The sequence below is a fragment of the Nerophis ophidion genome, linkage group LG14, assembly GCF_033978795.1.
Source record: "Nerophis ophidion isolate RoL-2023_Sa linkage group LG14, RoL_Noph_v1.0, whole genome shotgun sequence".
Taxonomy (NCBI): domain Eukaryota; kingdom Metazoa; phylum Chordata; class Actinopteri; order Syngnathiformes; family Syngnathidae; genus Nerophis; species Nerophis ophidion.
In genome coordinates, this window is record NC_084624.1 from 36,953,862 (window position 1) to 36,976,289 (window position 22,428).

Genomic DNA, 22,428 nt, shown 5'->3' on the forward strand with positions numbered 1-22,428 from the left:
AAAATTAAACCATGAGGAACACTATTATTATAAGGAAACAAGTTGAACAAATGACTACTGATGGCATCTGAAGTGAACAAGCTACAGCAACACTTTAGTTCAGTGCTTTTCGAATATTTTCTCATACTGTTAATATTTTTCACCCCTCCACTCCACACCGTGACTATAAATAATGTAATTCGTCTATAATATTGATATAACTATACAGTACCTCTGCATAACATTGTAAACATATTAACATTGAAGGAAACAACACACTGGTCTTTCCTCGTCTCCCAGCGTGGTCACAGTGAAGCCAAGTGCTACATACGCTTCATCATATTCTGGTAGGGCAAAAAAATAGCATGGTCACCAAGGTCACACGCACAGATGGAAGCCATTTCTTTGTAAAAGTTTTCCAATATGCACCTGAAAGATTCCCAGACTGTGAGGAACAAAATTCTCTGGACTGATGAGACAAACATTGAACTCTTTGGCGTGAATGCCAGGCGTCATGTTTGGAGGAAACCAAGCACCGCTCATCCCGAACGGTGAAGCATGGTGGTGACAGCATCATGCTACGGGGTTGTTTTTCAGTGACAGGAACTGGGAGACTTGTCAGGGTAGAGGGAAAGATGAATGCACCAATTTAAAGAGACATCCTGGATGAAAACCAACAGTTATCATCCAGACTGATGGAGCTTGACAGGTGCTGCAAAGAGGAATGGGCGAAACTGCCCAAAGACAAGTGTGCCAAGCTTGTGGCATCGATTTCAAAAACACTTGAGTTAAAGTTAAAGTACCATCGATTGTCACACATACTAGGTGTGGTAAAATTTGTCCTCTGCATTTGACCTTGTTCACCCCCTGGGAGGTGAGGGGAGCAGTGGTGGCCGCGCCTGGGAATCATTTTTGGTCATTTAACCCCGAATTCCATCCCTTGATGCTGAGTACTATGGCTGCGAATCTTTGGGTGTTCCACGATTTGATTCAATATCGATTCTTGGGGTCGCGATTTGATCATAAATCGATTTTTGTGATTCAACGCGATTCTCGATTCAAAAACAATATTTTTCCGATTCAAAACGATTCCGTGTTCATTCAATACATATTATTTCAGCAGGATCTACCCCAGTCTGCTGACATGCTAGCAGAGTAGTAGATTTTTTAAAAAGCTTTTATAATTGCAAAGGACAATATTTTATCAACTGATTGCAATTTGAATTTGTTTTAACTATTAAACAAACCAAAAATATGACTTATTTTATTTTTGTGAAAACATTGGACACTTTGTTGTCAAGCTTATAAGATGCGATGCAAGTGTAAGCCACTGTGACTCTATTGTTCTTTTTTATTTTTATTTTATAAATGTCTAATGATAATGACAATGAGGGATTTTTAATCACGGCTATGCTGAAAATAAATTTAATATTGATACTGTTGTTGGTAATATTCATTTTGTTTCACTACTGTTGGTTTGTTCTGTGTCGTGTTTGTGTCTCCTCAATTGCTCTGTATATTGCAGTTCTGAGTGTTGCTGTTCTGTTGGATTGATAAAAAAAAAAAAAAATCGTATTTTTAAAAATGAGAATCAATTCTGAGTCGCACAACGTGAGAACCGCGATTCAAATTCTCATCGATTGTTTCCCACACCCCTACTGAGTACCTAGCAGGGAGGCAATGGGTCCCATTTTTATAGTCTTTAGTATGAGTCGGTTGGGGTTTAAACTCAAAACCTACCAATCTCAGGGTGGACACTCTAACCACAAGGCCACTGAGAAGGTGGTAAGTTGTGTCCAAAACTAATAGAATAGAATAGAATAGACTTTATTGTCATTATATTTGCATATAACGAGATTAAAGACTCCAATTTAAGGTGCGGTTGTGGGAACAAATATGGGGTAAAATAAATAACAGAAGAGGTAATAAAGGAAAAAATAACAATTGAAATAGACTACTATCCAATAGAAATAACAATCAATCCTGCACAATATACAAAACACTGTAGAAATACAAAATACTGTACAATATACAGAACAAGACAAAAGTATTAATGCACAAAGGCTGCGAATACTTATGTACACATAATTTTTTTAGTTGTTATATTTTTAATAGATGAACAAGTTTAAATAAAAAAAAAATCACATTGTCATTGTGGGATTTTGTGTGTAGATTTTGAGGAAAAAATACATTTTGGAATAAGGCTTTAATATAGCATGTGGAAAAAGTGAAGTACTATGAATAATTTCCGGATGAATTGTATACTGTTATACCATAATACTGTTATGACCCTATGCTATTATACTCCCACCGTGGGCAAACATGGCGGATACAGCATAGTGTTTGGCAGTCATATGATAAAAGCATCATTCTTTGCAAACAGAAGGTTTCTTTTTTGCTGCCATAGGAAGAAAGCAATGTGCGTGCGTCTGTGTCTCCTGGCCTTCCAAATCTTATCACATCCTGGAGGGTTTTATTATTTCTTCCTCACATTTGAACACATGAAAAGAAACCCTGTGGACCGACGGTTCATGAAGTTGCCCATCTCAAAAATATATGTAAAAAAAAATAATCATTGAACAATCAAAATGATTGTTTAATTCTTGCACATCCTCCCCTTAAACTGACCTTGACTGCAGCAGCAGTAGTAGTAGGGGGCCTGCAAGGTCTACCAGCTGCACACACACACACACACACTCCACAACACCACAACACACACACACACACACAGACCCAGCATCACCCTTGCAAAACAGAGACCCTCCCCTCCAAGTGTGTGTGTGTTGCTATCAATGACGTTGTCCAAGGCTGCCAAGTGTCATGCAGCAGCTGATTGAGAGGAAAGTCACACAGCGTCCACGGCGTCCAGGGCCGACCTTCTGTTCTCAGACAAAACACACACACACAGGATGGCGACACTAGCGCTGGAAACAATAACAACAGACATCGATGAGGCCGCTTTTTCCACACGCACACGCACGCTCACACTCAAAACGTGAGAAGATGAAAGATGGACATGTCAGTCTTTCCTGTGTGGGACGCTTTTACCATAATTGATAACGTATTGTATACATTTTGTTAAATAATCTTCCAGCTACCATTACAATTCATATATTACCACTAATATTAATAGGATATTATAATTTTACCATCATCCTCATCCGACCTGCCATTTTACTGCTACTTGCCATGCATTTTGCTAGGAAGCCCCTTAAAGGCTTACTGAAATGAGATTTTCTTATTTAAACGGTGATAGCAGGTCCATTCTATATGTCATACTTGATCACTTTGCGATATTGTCATATTTTTGCTGAAAGGATTTAGTAGAGAACATCGACGATAAAGTTTGCAACTTTTGGTGCTGATAAAAAAAGCCTTGCCTGTACTGGAAGTAGCAGACGATATGCGCTTGATGTCACGGGTTGTTGAACTCCTCACATCTGAACATTGTTTACAATCATGGCCACCAGCAGTGAGAGCGATTCGGACCGAGAAAGCGACGATTCCCCCATTAATTTGAGTGAGGATGAAAGATTTGTGGATGAGAAAAGTGAGAGTGAAGGACTAGAAAAAAAAAGACTATACAGTCAGTCAGATGTTATTAGACAAATTTACTAGGATAATTCTGGAAAATCCCTTATCTGCTTATTGTTACTAGTGTTTTAGTGACATTATATGGTTGTACCTCTACAACCTTAAGGTCGGCCCCGCACCTTTGTTCAGCACCAGTCGACGGGTGGTGGCAATGCCCTTCGCAAGGGACCCTCTTTGAAACACAATCTTTCAAAATGATCGCTGCATAATACACTGTACTTTGTGTGTGTGGTCCAATCCAACCGTGTTTGTTGGACCGCTCTGTTCCATAGTAAAGCTTCACCGTCTTCTTTCGGGAATGTTAACAATGAAACACCGGCTGTGTTTGTGTTGCTAAAGGCGGCCGCAATACACTGCTTCCCACCTACAGCTTTCTTCTTTGACGTCTCCATTATTCATTGAACAAATTGCAAAAGATTTAGCAACACAGATGTCCAAAATACTGTGGAATTATGCGATGAAAACAGAAGACTTATAGCTGTGAACGGTGCTGGAACAAAATGTCCTCTACAATGCGTAACGTCACGCGCACGCATCATCATACTGCAACGTTTCAGCAGGATAGTTCGGCGCAAAATTTAAAATTGTAATTTAGTAAACTAACCCGGGCTTATGGGCATGTGCTGCAATGTTAAGATTTCATTTCTGATATATAAACCATCAGACTGCGTGGTCAGTAGTAGTGGGTTTCAGTAGGCCTTTAAGCAGGGGTCTCAGACACGCGGCCCACGGGCCAATTGCGGCCCGCGAGACGTTATTTTGCGGCCCCCACCTTAATATGAAAGTTTAATGTTAGTTTGGCCCGCAAGCTTTATATGAATGGCGCTTGACAGCGTTGTGTTATTTGGGTCCAAAATGGCTCTTTCAACATTCTGGGTTGCCTACCCCTGCGTCAGTGGAAAAGCGGCAAATGAGTGAAAGCGACAGAAACATTGCCATGGAGATGAGGGGTTTCTTACGTGCCTGGCTGCAGTCACACCGCGACACCTGTCCTTCAGTAATAACAGTCCCCGATAACCTGGACCAATTCAAACCGTTATTTGTTTTTTTAAATATTTAATTTGCATTGCCTCACACGATAAACACTACATATATGTCCATATGACGCCGGATAACACTCTGGGAGCCGTCCCTTTTTTGCACTCGCTATCCCGGTACTTTCCCGGCTATTATCCGCCGACCGCTGTGTTGCCGTAGGGAGGAAAAGCGGAACAACACACATTGCGGAAATAACATTATTCTCCGTGTGTCGGCTAAATACAAATATATTCCACTACCACAAACATGTCATTTTCAAAGCCTGCAGTGAAGAGAAAGGTTAGTGATGCAAAGACAATTCGGGAAAAAGTGGAGGATGCAGTATTTCTTTGTTGAGCACAGGGGCACCCCGACGTGTCTTATTTGCACAGAGACAACTAGACATGCTGAGGAGTAGGCAACATTTTTTATAAGAAATCTTTTCTTGCGGCCCAGCCTCACTTAGACTCTGCATCCAGTGGCTCCCAGGTAAATTGAGTTTGAGACCCCTGCTTTAGGGGCTCCGTTTTATGCCTTCACTCCAACTGACACTGCAAATAAGAGCTGGGAAAACATAAGATAGAAAGACTACATTTTAGGACAAAAATACTAGTGAAATTATCTGTCCATGCAGTTACTTAATTTTACCTTATGAGACATATTAAATGAAAGGGTTTTTGTATCTAGAAATTAGCAGGACTTTTAAGATAGAAATAAAAAACCAAAACAAGCAATATTCTATTTGCAATTCTTAAATGAAGCATCCTCCGAATGTTGTGGAACCTTTAAACAAAATGTTCTATGTGGGGAGGAAACCAAAATATCTTATTTGAACAGTTATTTCTCAATTTTAACACTTAAAATAGACAGCATGCTAAGATTAAGATTATGCTGTAAAGTCAATGAATACAAACAAGTGAGTAGCTCTTAAAACCAGAGACATTTCCACGAATCAACTTTTACATCTTGGCAAGTTGCAAATAATTTTCAGTGCGCACACAACAATTTTATTTATGTATTTTAAAGTAGGACAATGAATATTCATCAACGTAGAGCAACAATGTAAATATGTCGGAGTTAGCACATTTTTCATCCGTTGTCCTAAGGCAGGTTAATACAGTAAACATTCAACAGGTCATGATACAAAAGAATACATACATCACAAGACATTACACATTACACGCATACCATGAGCACAGACCATGGACAGAAAAAAAAAAAAAAAACAAGTGAAAAATTTAATTGTGTGTACATGTCTGATTAGTTTTCCACCAGTGTTTCAGTGCAGTTTTAAATGTTAAATAGGCTTCACAGTTTCTGACATGGGCTGGCAGCCTCTTCCATGACTGTATGCCTCTGAGAGATCCCACCATTTGGCCAAATTTAGTCCTGCACCTTTGTAGGTGGCAGTCCCCTCTGGTCACTGCTCTGGTCTTTACTTGACTGCTATGTTTTCTATTAATAAATTCTGTCAAGGGAGGAGGAGTAAGTTTATTTAGAACTCTAAAGATGATGCAACTGCCCATGAATAGCTGAAAATTATCTAAATCCAAGATATTATACTTGCTTAAAATGATGCAATAATAATACTTTAGAGGCTTTTTGTCTGGAATTTTTTGCCTTCCCTTGATGTGCAGGGGTTTCAAACGTTCCAAAAGGTTTTATCTGGCCCGTTAAGTATAAAAATTATCCTGACATTTTTGAATGAAAGAAACTGCTGTTCTAAATGTGTCCACTGGATGTCGCAATAGCAATTCTTTGTATCTCTGTAAAAACTCCATTTCCATATGAGTTGGGAAATTGTGTTAGATGTAAATATAAACGGAATACAATGATTTGCAAATCTTTTTCAACCCATATTCAGTTGAATATGCTACAAAGACAACATATTTGATGTTCAAACTCATAAACATTTTTTTTTTGCAAATAATCATTAACTTTAGAATTTGATGCCTGCAACACATGACAAAGAAGTTGGGAAAGATGGCAGTTAATACTGATAAGGTTGAGGAGTGCGCATCGAACACTTAAATGGAACGTCCCACAGGTGTGCAGAGTAATTGGGAACAGGTGGGTGCCATGATTGGGTATAAAAGCAGCTTCCATAAAATGCTAAGTAAATCACAAACAAGGATGGGGCGAGGGTCACCAATTTGTAAGCAAATTTTCAAACAGTTTTAGAACAACGTTTCTCAACGAGCTGTTGCAAGGAATTTAGGTTTTTTAGAATCTACGGTCCGTAAAATAATCAAAAGGTTCAGAGAATCTGGAGGAATCACTGCACGTTAGTTGATATTACGGACTTTTGATCCCCCAGGCGGTACTGGATCAAAAACCGACATCAGTGTGTAAAGGATATCACCACATGGGCTCAGGAACACTTCATAAAACCACTGTCAGTGACTACAGTTGGTCGCTACATCCGTAAGTGCAAGTTAAAACTCTACTTTGCAAAGCCAAACCCATTTATCAACAATATCCTGAAACGCCGCTGGTTTGGCTGGGCCCGAGCTCACCTAAGATGGACTGATGCAAAGTGGAAAGGTGTTCTGTGGTCTGACGAGTCCACATTTCAAATTATATTTGGAAACAGAGGACGTGGTGTCCTCCAGAAGAGGAAAATAGAGTCCAAAGAGGAAAATAACCATTCGGATTGTTATAGGCGCAAAGTTCAAAAGCCAGCATCTGTGATGGTATGGGGGTGTATTAATGCCCAAGGCATGGGTAACTTACACATCTGTGAAGGCATCATTAATGCTGAAAGGTCCATACAGTTTTTGGAGCAACATATGTTGTCATCCAAGCAACGTTATCATGGACGCCCCTGCTTATTTCAGCAAGACAAGTGTTACAACAGCGTGGCTTCATAAAAAAAGAGTGCTGGTACTTTCCAGACCTGTTTCCCATCGAAAATGTGTGGCACATTAGGTAGCGTAAAATACGACAGCGGAGACCCCGGACTGTTGAACGACTGAAGCTCTACATAAAACAAGAATGGGAAAGAATTCCACTTTCAAAGCTTTAACAATTAGTTTCCTCAGTTCACAAACATTTTATTGAATGTTGTTAAAAGAAAAGGTGATGTAACACAGTGGTGAACATGTCCTTTCCCAACTACTTTGGCCCGAGTTGCAGCCATGGAATTCTAAGTTAATTATTATTTGCAAAAAAAAAAAAAGTTTATGAGTTTGAACATCAAATATCTTGTCTTTTTAGTGCATTCAACTGAATATGGGTTGAAAGGGATTTGCAAATCATTGTAATCAGTTTATATTTACATCTAACACAATTTCCCAACTCATATGGAAACAGGGATTGTACTTTCTTCAATTCTAACAAGTCTTTCTACCACTTGCAGACTGGACTTTCTACTTCTATTACTCTAGTTGTCTCCACCTTCTCTAACCGTGAGTACACAACAATTACTCCCTTCTGTGCTACACAAGTCCAATGGCTGTTAATGGGACTATACAACGTAGTACCCCAGTTATAGCTCGCAGAGGACAGATCTGATGCGTAAAGAATTGTGCCCTCCTGTCCGCCTTATCAGCTTCTAATGGCTTTTAGAACCCTTGAGTTCAAATAGGTGATGGATGGATGCTCTTATCTGGCTGATGGCTCTTTCCAGGCGTGCTTCTTTTTTTTTTTCAAACCAGTCATCAGAATGTAACCGCTTTCCAACCTTCCAAAATAAAAGCATCAAGATTCTATAACTACCATTTGTTTGTGTCGTGTGCTGTGATACACTGGATGAGGGGTCGGCAACCTTTACCACTCAAAGAGCCATTTTGACCTGTTTCATAAAGTGAAGAAAACAATGGGAGCCACATAACTCTTTTGAAATTTATAATGAAATAATACTGCATGCAGAGTTTTTTTTTGCTTTGTGCTATGTATAAACCAGGGGTCTCTGACACGCGAGTTTTATATGAAAATGCCGCTTGACAGCGTCACACCTGCCAACCCTCCCAATTTTCCCGTGAGGCTCCTGTAATTCAGAGTAATTATTCTCTCGAATGTACGCTGGTGTTCACCCAATAAACAATAGTAAGGGCGTACACTGATGGCACTGCCGCTTGCGCCCTCTACAGCTTGTACAAATAGCTTACCAGCCTAAAGAATTGTTTGATAAGGCTAATGCAAACACTCGTCAGAGACTGCAAGGCATCCTTATTCAACAGCAATACAGGTCACACTGAGGGTGGCCGTTTAAAGAACTTTAGCACTCTTAGTAATGTGCGCCACACTGTGAACCCGCACCAAACAAGAATGACAAACACAGTTCGGGAGAACATCCGCAATACAACACAACATAAACACGACAGAACAAATACCCAGAATCCCATGTATCTCTAACTCTTCCGGGTTACATTATACACCCCCACCCCTCCGTGCGTCAGTTGAGGTGGGCGGGGATGGGGGGGTGGGGGTGTATAATGTAGCCTGGAAGAGTTAGGGATACATGGGAATCTGGGTATTTGTTCTGTCGTGTTTATGTTGTGTTATAGTGCGGATGTTCTCCCGAAATGTGTTTGTCCTTCTTTGGTGTGGGTTCACAGTGTGGCGCATATTAGTAAGAGTGTTAAAGTTGTTTATATCACAACCTTCAGTGTGACCTGTATAGTTGTTGACCAAGTATGCCTTGCAGTTGCGCATGCGTTCAGATAGAGGTCGCATCCAAAATGTGACCGGACAGCCGGCACCCAGATAGCATAATGATAATTCTGGCGCAATGACATGTAGAAAGGATGTTAGAGGCAATGTCATCACGGCACGCCCGCAAAGTTGATGTCTGGGTGAAAATCGAAAAATGTTAACCGGGAGATTTCTGGTAGAGACACTGAAATCTGAAAATCTACCAGACTTCTCCGGGCGGTCGGCAAGTATGCGGCTGAGCCAAGTCAGAGTGCTCAAAGAGCCGCGGATTGCCGACCCCTGCACTATATTGTCCAGTTTTAAAAGGACTTTGGACTTCTTATTCATGCATTAGATGGCAGCATTAAATAAATCAATAGGATTACTTTACTGTCCTGGGATAAAAACGATGTGGTTCTTTAGGGCCACAACCATAAGGGGCTCTAAGTCGGGGTCAAATGCACCTGAGGCTGCTGTCAGGATGATATGACATCATGTGAAATAACACACACGTGCAGGTAAGCCGGCGTGGACGTTCCCTGTGGGCGAGTCAGGCTACGTGCAAGGCCGTCCATGACAAAGGTTGCGTTTACACCTGTCGTGGTTTTGTTTAATCATCTACTACCTCAAACAGCGCTCGGTTGGGAGTTGGAACGCCGGCTGCAACACTCCGACAAGGCCACACCTTTCCCTGTGCCGGGTTTTCAACCCTACCATAAAATCAAAAACAAAAAAGGGTGGGAACGGCGACACAAACAGGAAATGGAGGACGCAGGTGACCAATTTGAAAGTGTCAACAGTCTCTTTTATTTGACACAGGTGAGGTGGTGGTCATCTTTGCTTGAAAGCAGAAGCACAAAATATCTATTTTATAAGATTACTTTAACAATAACAATGATAAAATCAGGTTTATGGTCAAAATAAGGGCAGCACAGTAACAGAGGGGTAAGTGCATCTGCCTCACAATACGAAGGTCCCGAGCAGTCTTGGGTTCAATCCCAGGCTCAGGATCTTTCTGTGTGGAGTTTGCATGTCCTCCCCGTGACTGCGTGCCTTCTCTCCGGGTACTCCGGCTTCGTCCCACCTCCAAAGACATGCACCTGGGGATAGGTTGATTGGCAACACTAAATGGGCCCTAGTGTGTTGGCCCTGCAATGAGGTGGCGACTTGTCCAGGGTGTACACTGCCTTCCTCCCGAATGCAGCTAAGATAGGCTCTAGCGACCCCACGCGACCTCAAAATGGACAAGCGGTAAAAAATGGATGGATGGATGTTTAAAATAAATATCATTTAGGATAAGTAATAAGTATTAATTATCAGTGTAATAAGATATTGAAGTCCATCCATTTTCTACCGCTTGTCCCTCTAGGGGTCGCTGGAGCCTATCCCAGCAGGGAAGGCGGGGTCAACTCTGCACACTTGCCAACACAGATAGACAGTCAACATTCACACACAACCTATCCCCAGGTGCATGTCTTTGGAGGTGGGAGGAAGCCGGAGTACCCGGAGGGAAGGCACGCAGTCACGGGGAGAAGATGCAAACTCCACACAAAGACCCCGAGCCAGGGGTTCATATCCAGGATCTTCTTATTGTGAGGCAACAGCACTAACCCCTGTTGCACCGTGGTGCCAATGCTGTAATCATTCAATTAATTAAATTACTATTCATATTTCAATCGATTGTTAAAATGCTTAAAACTAATAGGAACATTTAAATTGATCACATTTTACAGAGCGCTTTCTACTTTTATTTTCTGATTTATGGGACACAGTTTGATCAAATCAGTTATTAAAAAATAGATTATTAAAAAAAAAAAACTTTACTTAAAAATGGTCAACTTTGAACTTTGAAGCAATGGATGGAACTTGTAATGGACATTTATAAAATGAATAAGATGACGGCTTTTATTAATTATAAATCGGAGAAATTTAATGCATACTGGGAAAACTGGGTCAATTATGTCACGCCCATAAGCCTGATTTTATTTTCTCGGATTAGTGATTAAACTCCATATATGTCTTTACATATTTTGTTGTTGCTCTATATGTTTATATTATGTCATTCAATGTTTTATTATAATTAGTATTAGTATTATATATATATATTTTTTTTAAATAATTGATGTATTTGTAAATATTATTATTACTTTGGTTTGGTTAGTTTTCTTGCTGTTTTTCTATTTTTTGGGGGTGAAGGGTAGCATCGTTGGAATATAAACAAAATATTTTGACATTTAGGGCAGACAATAGATGTATGATGAATGCAAATATGATGTAATGGATAGGTCTGATGCTGGATGTCAATAAAAAATTTGCTGGCACTGCCGCTCTACCAACCAAGCTATTCAGCCCCATATATATATATATATATATATATACACATACATATATATATATATATATATATATACACATACATACGTATATACATATATATATGTATGTATATACTTATATACAGTATATATGTACGTATATGTATTTATATACATATATATATGTATATACATATATATGTATGTATATACATATATATATGTATATACATACATATGTATGTATATACATATATATGTATGTATATACATATATTTATATATATGTACGTATATATATGTATATACATATATATGTACGCACATACATATCTTTGTATGTGTATATATATATACATATGTATATACACACACACACACATATATATATACATATGTATGTATATACATACATATATATATATATATATATATATATATACATATACATATACATATACATATATAGCAGGATCTACCCCAGTCTGCTGACATGCTAGCAGAGTAGTAGATCTTTTTTTAAAAGCTTTTATAATTGCAAAGGGCAATGTTTTATTAACTGATTGCAATAATGTAAATTTGTTTTAACTATTAAACGAACCAAAAATATGACTTGTTTTATCTTTGTGAAAACATTGCTCACAGTGTGTTGTCAAGCTTATGAGATGCGATGCAAGTGTAAGCTACTGTGACACTTTTGTTCTTTTTTTATACATGTCTAATGATAATGTCAATGAGTGATTTTTAATCACTGCTATGTTTAAAATGATAACTAATATTGATACTGTTGATAGGATTCATTTTTGTTTCACTACTTCTGGTTTGTTCTGTGTCGTATTTGTGTCTCCTCTCAATTGCTCTGTTTATTGCAGTTCTGAGTGTTGCTGGGTCAGGTTTGGTTTTGGAATTGTATTGCATTGTTATGGTATTGCTATGTATTGTTTTGTTGGATTGAAAAAAAATGAAATAAAATTAAATAAGTCGATTTTTTAAAAATGATAATCGATTCTGAATCGCACAACTTGAGTATCGCGATTCAAATTCGAATCAATTTTTTTCCCACACCCCTAATACATATATATATATATATATATATATATATATATATATATATATATATATATATATATATATATATATATATATATATATATATATATGCACACACATATGTATATATATTAATGTATATTCAGGTATAAATGTGTATAAATATATGTGCACATATGCATATAAGTATGTACATATGTATATATAGACATTTTTATATATGCATGCATGTACATACATATATGTATATATGTGTGTGTATATACATGAATTAATATATGTAGATAAATACAAATATGAATACACACATACATATTTATGTATATACATATATATATATGTGTATATCCATATTTATGTATATAAATATATATGTATTCATCTATATATGTATATACTGTATATACATTTATATATGTGCGTATATATAATTTAAGTATATTTTTGTTGTTGTTGTTGTTAATTAAATCCTCCAGCCTGACACCATATGTTTAAAAAGGTGTTCCAGTTGTTCTGCTATTAATTATCATGATACTGTAATTTTGTTTTCTCTCCCTTCAAGGAATCGGGGCATCCAGTAAGTGTTGGAGAGCGAATCTTACAACATATGGTGAGGAGGATGGAGACCAAACAGTCATGTGCACAGTCGCCATCATCCACAACAAGAAGATAAAGATGTGATAATCACAATGAGCGTGCTTTTTAATGAACACACACACACACGCACACGCACACGCACACACACACACACACACACACACACACACACAGTGTATTCTAGATAATGACTACCAAAGATGAAGTGGATCATTCTGCTAAAACTGCACACAAGACTGCCATTATTAATCATTGTTACCATTTCAGATACACGAGTGAAACCCCGGGGGTTCTGCAGGGTCCGGTTCTCCAGCTTCTGCGGTTCTGGGCGTGCATGGAGGATAAGACTTGGAGACATGGTGGCGTCATGTCACTTCTCCTCACATGCACGGAGCGTCACAGCGTGGGAGAAAAACAACACCTCATTCATCACGTCTGGTGAGTCCGAACTTTGACAAAAAAAAAAAAAGTGTATGGTTGATTTTAGGGGGACAGGGTAGCCAGTAGCCCGCATGTAGCTTTCATGCGTGGGCAGGAGGTTGTGTTCCTCCCACACTTAGACCAAGTCAGGTCAACGCCATGCCTGATACGCGCCGTGCTGGGGTGGGAGTGACGTCATTGACCAAACACTCCATGCAGCTCCTCCACTACAACCTGTGCACATATTTGTCATTAAAAGCACAATTGCGTTCACCTGCACGTGTACGGAGGGCCAAATTGGACAAACTAAATTAAAATATTCTTGAAATAATCACCTAAATATATCATGTATTTTATATTATTGAAATTAAATACATAACGTGGTATTGAATATGTAATTAATTTATTCAATGTAAAATTACATGTAATTATGTATTATTGGTTTCATTATTTCACGATGTCGTTATTTATTTAATGATTTTAATAATTAATGGCACATTTAAGTCATTATTTACAGATTTGTCTCATTTGGGCCCCTGTGTTTTACCTATTTTTTCAATTATTTTTACTATAACTATTTGATATTGTTGATGTATTGTTTTTTTCCAATTCAAATAAGTTAATGAAATGTAATACATGATTAATCGAATCGAAATAGATCAATTGCTGTTATACTGCTATGATAACGAATATTAACACATTATATAATACCGTATTTCCTTGAATTGCCGCAGGGCATATAGTATGCGCCTGCCTTGAATTACTGTCTGGTCAAACTCGCTTCGCAAAATAATTAGCGCATGCTTAGTATTACCACCTGGTCAAACTTGTGACGTCACGAGTGACACTTCTCCTGTCATCATTTTCAAAATGGTGGAGGCTGATTTCAATACCGGTAATTTGAAATTGTATAAATGGAAGAAGATTAAGAGCTATTCAGTAGGATTTAAGATCCAAGCTTACATCACACTCAAATTTTTACTGCATACCTTTGGTAGTAAGCGCAGGAGTGAGAAGAGGTTTTAAATTAATTAGCGCCCCGGCGGCAATTCAAGGAAATACGGTAAATTATATTTCAGCTACTACTACCAAAAATAATATCTCAGACAATTTACAGTAATAAATAATTTTTTTCAGTTTGGACCTCTGTTTGTGTATGGCTAATTCAAATAGCTCTATATGGTCACTTCATTAGGGACACCAATACAAGGGCTGCACGTGTTTTAATAACACTTCATACTTTTGAATTATTTCGGAAATGAAAGACTAAATCCAACTTTTTTTTTTGTTTGAAATACTGTTAACACAATTATGTATTTAGATGAAACAGGTTAAACCCTATTTAAAAAAAATAAAACAAATAAAATCAAAATAAACATGTAAGAGAGTTGCAAGCATTAATCATGACACCTCCAAGTTTGAAAACACTGTCTCGCACGCACGCGCACGCACACACGCGTGCATGCGCACGCACACACATACCATAGACGAAGAGGCGCTTAATGAGTGGAATGATTCGATTTGACACCTCTTTTGATCAGCTCAGTGTGAATTGGTGTCTCTCTGTACATTAAAACAAAAAAAAAAGAGCCATCCCCGCAGTCACCTCACCTCTCACTTGTTAAATAAACTAATTAGCGACGGAATTTATTGATCATCCTCAATCAACAAAAGACACGAGTCAGCACCTTGACTGCCGCCCACACATAGATGCACATTTTCTGACCAATATCTTATTCATTTCACCCTTAAAGTTGCTTCAAACTCCTGCAGCATGCATGGAATCTCTCATTGAGTTCAAAGATATTAATACACATTTGACATGCAATCGAAAAAGGTGTTTTATTGATCAAGAAGGGGGATTGAGTCATGCAACAATGCATTGATTAGGTTCTCATTCATTTGACCTAATTTCATCAAATAGTAATATATTTTAAAACAGGAGGAGCAACAAAACAATAAACAATGCATATATATTTAAATTGTACGATAATGTAACAAACGAAAAGACAATGGACATTTTTTATTTGTTTACTAAAACAAAAAAATACACATTTTAAACTATAATACACTGGAAGGAAACTGTTAAGAGGTCAAATTATCTTCAATTATGCCCCTAATATTTACAGTATTAACACAAATATAGAATGTGGTTGATTATAATTTTCATAATAAATACAACAGCACCATCATGCTAATATTAGTGTGGTATTTTCGATAAATAAGAAAAATTGTATACTTAATAATGATAGAACATTTAAAACTAATATTTTATACTTAATAATAATAGCACATTTACATCATAATTCACTGGAAGGAAACTGTTAGGAGGTCAAATTATCTTCAATAATGCCCCCAATATTTACAGTATTAAAACAAATATAGAATGTGGTTGATTATAATTTTCATAATAAATACAACCGCACAATCACAACATGCTAATATTAGTGCGGTATTTTCGATACATTATAAATAAAAAAATAGTATACTTAATAATGATAGAATATTTAAAACAAATGTTGTATACTTAATAATAATGGAACATTTAAAAAAACATTGTATACTTAATAATGATAGAACATTTGAAAAAACATTGTATACTTAATAATGATAGAACATTTGAAAATACATTGTATACTTGATAATGATAAGATTTGATAAAATTGTCACAAATATTAGAAGATGTTTGCACTAAACACGAGAGAAAGAAAATGCTAATTTGTTACAAATCCAGACAATTAAACGTTATTTTAAAAACCACAGGGAAAAAGACGATTTTGTTATTTGTGTGTATAGTATTTATTTTTGTCTATTATATATTTCTTATTTTTCTTTTTAAAGACAAACAACATTCATTGAAAAAGTTAAAAAAAAAAAAAAAAAAAGGTCACTTGCCGGACAATTCATCATTTAATTCACCTCATTGAAAACCACTTTTTTTTTTTTATAGCGCACTTCTGTGCAGCTTGATTGATTGGAGGGCGAGCGCAGGAGACCACGCCCCCTCAGACCCTCCCCCCTCCCCCCCACTAGTTTCGGCCACGCCCCCTGCAGAACCAGGTCTGGCTGTGCTGACTCCTGCGCTGCATTTTCGCTCACAGGAGAGAAGAGAAACTAACCCGCCGTCTCCCACTCGGACTTCTTGCTTGTTTTTTGCGTGTGCGCGCGTGTGCGTGTGCGTGACACCTATGGCACACCATTGAGCAGGTACGTACCCCCCCTCTCCCCCCCACTGTAAAATAGATGCTCATTTTGGCACTGCAGCCTCTTCTTATCTGCTTCTTATCTTTTTTTTTTTTTTTTTTTTTGTGAAGACATATTGCGTGGGCTTATCTGACTTGTCTTTATTTAACTCCCACTTGCCTGTGGGAGAAGAGTATTTTTTTTTGTCTAAAGGCCGTTTTATAGTTAAGGCTGTTGTCTGGTTTTGCTAGAAATATTGGGCTGGTGCGACTTAAGGGGGTTGAGAAAAACGCGGGTGAAGATAGAAAGCGTTATTTTTCTGCTGCAGTTCCAGATATGAGGCATCCACGCGTGCTCACTGTAACGTGTCCGCAGGGTGAAGACCTCCCTGGATATTTCGACTCCCGTTAACCCTCCAAGGTGTATGGAAAGTGCTCCTGGATGGACCTGGGCGAAACCGGCTGGTCCATGGTCAAGCGAGAAGCCTCCAGCAGCCCAGGGTCGCCGGCCGAGCCGAGCTACCTGCCCGGCGGTGACAGCCGACGGAGCGGCGCGCACACCCCGGACGAGCTGAGGACTTCCCCCGGCGACCTTGACCCGCTGGGCGGCAGAACACTCCACCCTTACGCCCACTTCGGACACCACAGCAACCACCTGTGCGCCGGCGAGGACGTGCCACTCTTTACGGATCTAGACCTGCAGGGCAGCAAGCTGGTTCTGTCCGGGGGCTCGCACAAGGCCGCCGGCCTGCTGGTGGACCCCTCCGACATGTACCAGACCCTCGCCATCGCCGCCGCGCAGAGCCAGAGCGGATATGATTCCTCCAGCGGCGGTTATATGCACTCCAGCCCCAACTCCCCCGTGTACGTGCCGAGCTCCAGGGTGGGCTCCATGATCCCCAGCCTGTCCTACCTGCAAGCGGGCGGCGGCTCCACGCAGCCCGGCCACGCCGTCTCCAGCCACTCGGTGTGGTCGCATTCCGCCCCCGAGAGCCCCTCCTACAGCACCGGGAGCCCCCACGGGTCTGGCCGCTTCCACTACCCTCCGAGTCCGCCCATGAACAACGGCACCGGCCGGGACATTGCCTACAGCAACACACTGAATGTGGCCAACCGGGCCGAGCAGTACGGCCTCTCCCGGCCACTGAGCGCGGCCTACCCGGGGCCCTACTCGCCCTATGTGGGCCCTCAGCTCTCCCAGCTGGCCACGCCTTGGACCGGGGGGCCTTTTGACAACAGCATGCTGCACACCTTGCAGAGCAGGGGGGCACCTTTGATCCGTGGTCCCAATGGAGGTAAAACTAAAATCACCTCAAATATTTCAAGAACTTCACTTTTCAAAATTGCACAGCTTTTTTGCCATTTTATTCGTATAAAAACACATTTTTCTCACTATTTTAAACACTATTAACGCAACTCATTATGGACAGAACGCAACATGCTTCATTGGACTTTTCCTGTGCGTAAATACACACATTTCTGCTAACCCATGCATTTACTACCGCTTGTCCCCCTAATCCTAAATATTACAAATATTTTTCGATGAAGTGACAACATGATCAAGGGTGATGGGTCAAATGCAGAGAATAATTTCGCCACATCTAGTATGTGTGTGACAATCATTGGTACTTTAACTTTGACTTTATATTGAAACAAAAATATTTTTAAGTCAAAGTTAAAAAGTAACAGAAAAAATATTTTTATTTTTTTCAATATTTTGAGCACGTAATAAAACAATGCCACTTTGATAAGCCTAAATAATACATATAATTATTAATACATTGCAAAATAATTTAAATGAAAAATATATATATATAGTCAGAAAGCAAAATATTGTCCTTCTTTTTCCAATTTGTGCACATACAATTGGAAAGGTAACACATTTTTATGGCTTCTCTTAACATTTTGTGCACATCATTAAGAAAATATCTCATTTTGATAGGCCTAAATAACACAAATCATTTACTAGTTACATTTATTACAATTTATTTTTAATTATAATTCTAGTTAAAAAGAAGGTAAACGCAAAATTATGTCATTTTTACATTTTGTGAAAGTAAAACCACACATGTGTTGCTCTGCTAAGCCTAAATAACACAAGTCAGTCATTAAAAAATGTGGCAAAAATCATTAACATCTTATTTAAAAAGAAATAACAAATCAGAGTGAAAAAGCAAGATTATGTGCGTCTTTCGACATTGTGTGTATAAAAAAACTAAATTGCAAAATGTATTTTACCATTAAATGGTGCTGCACTTCATTATAGCTCAAGTGATAACATAATTTAACTTTATTTTTTCTTTTATGATTAAATGCGAGTTTAAAAAATGTCAAATCCAATTATAATGTATTATTTACAGATTTTGCTTTTAAGTCTGCATTAAAAATGACTTTACTGACCTTAAATAATACTAATAATGATGCAATGTCATAGAAATCCTTCTTTTGTTTAAAATTACAGTTGAAAATAATTGGTAATTGTAAAATGTTATAGGTTATTTCCATTATGATTTTGCTATTTTATGTGCTTAAAAACACACTTTTGTGACTGTGCCACATAAATAAACAGAATCAATCACAGATCAAGTGTGTGCATATAAAATCGTTTTTTTCTTATTAAAAAAAGAATGTTGCACTTTTTTTGCCATTTAATTTGTGTAAAAACACGTTAGCTTAAATAATGGTACAGCTCAAGCGACAACGCTACTGTACATTTTCTTTTATAGCTGAGCTAAAAGTAAAGTTTAAAATATATTAAAATATATTAAATGATATCATTTGTGCATGTACATGAAAATATATATTCTCTGATTGCTCTGAAGCCTCAAAATATGAAGTTGACCTTTCTGCCTAATAAATATATAAACTTGATTATGATTTAGTTTTTTGGCCAGCCTAAGTAAATAATGGCATTCATTTTGAAAAATGACTACATTAAGTGTTGTGATTCAACTGAAAAGGTAAAATGTCTCAAAATGTACACAATTTGTTTGTGCGTGAAACTTCCCGAAACACACAAAAATGTGCGATTACCTTAAAAATAAATTTTACTGAAATATATTGTTTAACATTTTACATTTTTTATTTGATTTTTTTAATTTTTTGTGCATATTTTAAGCAAAATTCAATATTTAATCATAACAAGCTGGTCTGTAATGTCCATCCATTCATTTTCAACCGCTTGTCCCTCTCGGGTCGCGGGTGTGCTGGAGCCTATCCCAGCTGCACTCAGGCAGAAGGCGGTGTACACCCTGGACAAGTCGCCACCTCATCGTAGCGCCAACACAGATAGACAGACAACATTCAAACATACATTCAAACATATATTGACACACTATAAGGCCAATTTTAGCTTTGCTGATCAACCTACTGTATCCCCAGGTGGATGTCTTTGTAATCTTTTTCAATTATAACTGCAATATGAAACTCCAATATCATTTCCTTGCAATGTTTTATTGTGCAGTTTCCGACATTCTGGACGACATGGGGGAGAGCAGGGAGTGTGTGAACTGTGGCTCCATCTCCACGCCACTTTGGAGGCGTGATGGCACCGGACACTTCCTTTGCAATGCCTGCGGTCTCTATAGCAAGATGAATGGCCTCAGCAGACCACTCATTAAACCGCAGAAACGCACGGTGAGCATTATATGATCACACATTACTAAATCTTTATTTTTACTATAAGGAATGTGACATACACCCATGGGACACTTCATTAGGGACACCTACACACTCTCACAAGCTCCACCTTGAACTGATCAGACAGTATTAGGACTGTCAAATAATATTGTCAGTATGATGCATTGAACTTCCAATTTAATAAACATATTGTTACAATTTATAATTCATCATTATTGCAGATATTGTATTGGATTCATTGGATTGTGTGTCCCAAATGAAACGACCTGTTGTCTGTCTATTGAAATGAGTCTTATTTTTTAAATGGGTCTAAAATAAAATAAAAAAATTGTATTATGGTTGAATATTTATTTTTGTAATCGTTCAACTTGTCTGTTTGGTATCATGATTTACATCTCAACAAATATTTAGACAGTTTTTTCTGATAAAATGTTGGTTTTCTTGCACAATTCAGAATTCATTAAAAAAAACATTCTTCAATTAATGACTGTTTGAGAAATAGTTTCTATAAATAAAAAAAACTAATTACAAACATAAATATGCTTTTTCTCATAGCATTCAGACTTCTTTTCACCAATGTACAAGTTTATTGTTAAAGTAAATAAATACATTTCTGTATAAGAAATTGTTTCTAAAACCATAAGGAAAAAATAACCAAAAATTGCAAATATTACTTGTTTTTCCTTGTAAGATTTAGACTTATTTCGCATAAATATACAAGTTTCTTGTTAGAAAAGTATTATCTTTAAATCAATTACTGTATAATAAATGTTTTACGAAATAGGGGAAAAACTAAATGGCAAATATTCAATCAATCAATCAATGTTTATTTATATAGCCCTAAATCACAAGTGTCTTAAAGGGCTGCAGAACCCACATATTATTAATTGTTTTCCTTGTAAGAGTCAATTATTTTGCATAAGTTTATTCTTGCAAAAATAATTATTTAAAAATTGTCTACTGTATAAGACATCCATCCATCCGTCCGTTTTTGTACCGCTTATCCCTTTCAGGAACATATTTTCTAAAAATAAAATTAAAAAAAGCAAAGTAAAATTATATGCAAGCATTCAAAGTCTTTTGCATTAATGTAGAAATGTATTGTTATAAAATATTTTATGCATAAATTGTGATAAAACAGTAATATTGTTATAAATTATTGCTAAACCTGGGGACATCAAATTAAGATACAAATATTACAACTTTTTACACACAGCATTAAGACTTTTTATTTTTATTTTATTTTTTTTAGCAAAATTATGTATGTTTATTCTTATAAAAATAGGATTTTAAAAACAGTGGGAAAAATAGGTAAAAATGGCAAATATTATGACATTTTCTCTTAGCCTCCAGACTTTTTTTTGTATAAATGTCCATATAAATGTCGAAATGTATTGTTATGCATGTCAAATCAAAATGGTACATATCATGACTTTTTTCCTTGCAGCATCTTTCACATAAATATACACGTTTTTTGTTATAAAAATATATATATTTTAAATGAGTTACTGTATGAGAAATTGTTTCTAAAATATTGAATAAAAATAACCCAAATGATAAAAAACTGTAACTTTTTCTCACAGCATTCAAAGTCCTTTCTAATCAACATCCATGCTTATTTTAATGAATAGGGAAAAAAATGCTATGTTAAAAATAGTTTCTCAAAACAGGAAAATAATGACAATGACTCTTTTCTCTTAGCCTTCAGACTTCTTTGCATAAGAATCCAAGTTGATTCTTACAGTTAAATTTTTCCTCCGGAATATTTCAAATTGTGTTTTTCATAAACTGCAACAGGTTCTCTTGTAAAATCATGACCTAATGCTTGTACTATTACCACTTTTCCTTGATAAATTGTCACAGATTAAGTGGCTTTTGTAAGAAATTGTAAAATTACGTATTATTAATGACTTATTAGTAGTTTGTAAAATGACTTATTAGTAGTTTGTAAAATGACTTATTAGTAGTTTTTAAAAGGGCTTATTAGTAGATTTTTTAAA

At 37.3% G+C, this 22,428-nt stretch overlaps 1 protein-coding gene across 1 annotated transcript in view; it reads left to right on the forward strand.

Annotated features, from left to right (window-relative positions):
• The first annotated feature begins 16,655 nt into the window (after nt 1-16,655).
• The window catches only part of gata6 (GATA binding protein 6), a 19,086-nt gene continuing 13,313 nt past the window's right edge, over nt 16,656-22,428 (forward strand). The window contains exons 1-3 of the mRNA XM_061920570.1: nt 16,656-16,814; nt 17,166-18,084; nt 20,253-20,425. Coding sequence (XP_061776554.1) covers nt 17,232-18,084; nt 20,253-20,425 — 1,026 coding nt within the window. The 5' untranslated portion in view covers nt 16,656-16,814; nt 17,166-17,231. The remainder of the gene's footprint in view (nt 16,815-17,165; nt 18,085-20,252; nt 20,426-22,428) is intronic.